General features: G+C 62.6%; 1 protein-coding gene across 3 annotated transcripts in view; it reads left to right on the top strand.

Moving 5' to 3' along the window:
- MLST8 (MTOR associated protein, LST8 homolog (S. cerevisiae)) overlaps positions 1-2,727 on the top strand; it is a 3,944-nt gene that overhangs the window by 496 nt on the left and 721 nt on the right. For 2 of the 3 annotated variants that reach the window (XM_010835061.1, XM_010835070.1), the window contains exons 2-8: positions 66-268; positions 409-460; positions 540-702; positions 1,128-1,203; positions 1,286-1,438; positions 2,241-2,365; positions 2,508-2,671. In XM_010835061.1, the coding sequence (XP_010833363.1) occupies positions 140-268; positions 409-460; positions 540-702; positions 1,128-1,203; positions 1,286-1,438; positions 2,241-2,365; positions 2,508-2,671 (862 nt within the window). In that variant the 5' untranslated portion in view covers positions 66-139. The remainder of the gene's footprint in view (positions 1-65; positions 269-408; positions 461-539; positions 703-1,127; positions 1,204-1,285; positions 1,439-2,240; positions 2,366-2,507; positions 2,672-2,727) is intronic. The other variant, XM_010835079.1, reaches the window with a different exon arrangement.

Here is a 2,727-nt window from a genome sequence, read left to right as displayed (position 1 = left end):
TCTGCTGTAACGTACTTAGGACGTAGGGTATTCTCTAAACATTGCATTCCCTATCTCTGCTCTAGATGCTCTGATCTTTGGCCCCTGTGGGTCAGACCTAGTGCCCTGTATCGAACCGAGTCCTTCCGGCAGCCACACCATGAATACGTCTCCAGGCACAGTGGGCAGTGACCCCGTCATCTTGGCCACTGCAGGCTATGACCACACGGTGCGGTTCTGGCAGGCCCACAGCGGGATCTGTACGCGAACTGTGCAGCACCAGGACTCCGTATCCTCCGCTGGGGCGATGGGGCGGGTGGTGCCGGACAGGATGCGCGGTGGAAAGGACGCGGCACTGAACCCGCCACTGAACCCGCCGGGGTAGAGGCCTCGGAGGCCCCTGTTTGTCACCCTCCTTAACAGACCCAGCAGGTGAACGCGCTGGAGATCACACCCGACCGCACCATGATTGCAGCTGCAGGTACCCTGCCCTCCACCCCAACCCCTGATTTCTCCTAGGTCCGTCGGCACAGCCTCACTTGTTTGGCCTCTGCTCCTAGGTTACCAGCACATTCGCATGTATGACCTCAACTCCAATAACCCCAACCCCATCATCAGCTACGACGGGGTCAACAAGAACGTCGCGTCGGTGGGCTTCCACGAGGACGGGCGCTGGATGTACACGGGCGGGGAGGACTGCACCGCCCGGATCTGGGACCTCAGGTGTGGGCGCTGGGCGGGAGCAGCTTGCTGCCCGGGTGGGTAGGGCAAGGGCCAGCCCGGGAGACTGTCTATGCAGGTGACTTCTTGAAGGCAGGTGAGGAAAGCAGGTAGGGCAGGGAGGCAGGCCCACAAAGACCCCCCCAGCAGATCCTCAGCCTGATCCCACAGGGGGCTCTGGAATGAGCTGCACCAAAGAGCAAGTCCCGCCTCGAGGCAAGGGCCCACGCTTTATGCCCTTTCTGAGTCAGTCATTGGCTTCAGGCTGCCCTGGGGAGGTTCGAGCCCCCCCACCCCCGCCCAAGTCTTTCCTGTGAGACAGCTCCCATCACAGACAGAGGATAAGTGGCAAGGAAAGGGTATCTTGGGGAGGAGGGGGGCACCGATGGCCATGCAGCACAGACAGGGTGTGTCCCCTCGTCTCGAAGGTCCCGGAACCTGCAGTGTCAGCGAATCTTCCAGGTGAATGCACCCATTAACTGCGTGTGCCTGCACCCCAACCAGGTGAGGCCGCCCGGGGCTGGGCACCCTGGGGCTCTGGAGGGCAGGGGTGCTGCCCGGCCTCACCTCCCCGGCTCCTCCTCAGGCGGAGCTCATCGTGGGTGACCAGAGCGGCGCCATCCACATCTGGGACTTGAAAACTGACCACAATGAGCAGCTGATCCCGGAGCCGGAAGTCTCCATCACATCCGCCCACATCGACCCAGATGCCAGCTACATGGCTGCCGTCAATAGTACTGTGAGTCCAGGGGAGGGAGTGCGGTTTGGTGCCCTGCTCTTTAGAACCCTATTCCCTGCAGGTGGGCTTTCTCCTCTCCCCCTGAGTCCTGCTTCCCCGTCCTGGGCTCCAGCTCTGACCCAGCCCCCAGAGCCAGAACCCTGGGGGTCATGCCCGATGCAGCCTCTCGCCGCCGGCCATGGCCCACGCAGCAGTCCGGGCCTCTCCATCTCCAGTCTTTCCAGTTGTCCACTTCCCTCTCTCCTCCTGGTCCCAGTTTCCCTCCTCTCTCCCGACAGTGGCTGCAGCCTCTCTGACTTCCTTCCCCCTGTGACATCTTCCTGTCCCAATGCGGAGCATCCTTCAGCAGGAGCAGCCTGACTGCTCCTTACCAGGGCCTCCGGACCCTGCCATTTGACCCCTGGACTCCCATCCAGCCTCCTTTTCTTCCTTTAACGTCCATTTGATCTCAGCGAATCAGTTATCCCTCAACATCCCCAAACTGTCCCCTCCCAAGCCTTTGCCCTACAGTTCCCTGTGTCTGGGTGCCCTCGTCCCGTCTTATTCTGCACATTTCTGTTGGCCAGGCGCATCCTTCAGGAAGGCCAGGCATGGCCTCCTGCCCTCAGCCCATCAGGTGTGGCCCTTGCTCGGGGCCGGGTCTCCCAGGTGCTCCCTGTCGCATGTCCCTGGCCCCCAGGTTCTTGTGCATAGCCGCAGTGCTGAATGGCAGCCCCTGGATCTAAGTCTTGCTGCTGGGTATCCTCCCCCACCTGTCAGACCGGAGGCCCCGGCCTCCTGTGACTTCCCTCCTTCCTGGCAGGGGAACTGCTATGTCTGGAACCTGACTGGAGGCATTGGCGACGAGGTGACACAGCTCATCCCCAAGACCAAGATCCCGGCGCACACCCGCTATGCCCTGCAGTGCCGCTTCAGCCCCGACTCCACGTGTGTGCAGGGTCAGGGGGCAGGAGGCGGTGTGCCTGGGGCTGGGGGCCTGATGCGTTGGGTCTGCTTGGAGGACAGCACAGGAGTGCGGGATGGGAGCGGCTGTTGATGGCACCCCTGCCGTGCTCATCCCCGCCCCCAGGCTCCTCGCCACCTGCTCGGCCGACCAGACGTGCAAGATCTGGAGGACGTCCAACTTCTCCCTGATGACAGAGCTGAGCATCAAGAGCAGTAATCCTGGAGAGTCATCTCGGGGCTGGATGTGGGGCTGCGCCTTCTCAGGAGACTCGCAATACATCGTCACCGGTGGGCCCCGCCGCCCTGCCCCCCGCCCCACTGGCCCAGCCCGGGGCTGCTCCCCG

This window comes from Bison bison, unplaced genomic scaffold, assembly GCF_000754665.1.
Source record: "Bison bison bison isolate TAMUID 2011002044 unplaced genomic scaffold, Bison_UMD1.0 scf7180017845485, whole genome shotgun sequence".
Taxonomy (NCBI): Eukaryota; Metazoa; Chordata; class Mammalia; order Artiodactyla; family Bovidae; genus Bison; species Bison bison.
The sequence above is the reverse complement of the archived record's forward strand: the minus strand, read 5'-3'. Positions and strand labels throughout refer to the sequence as shown.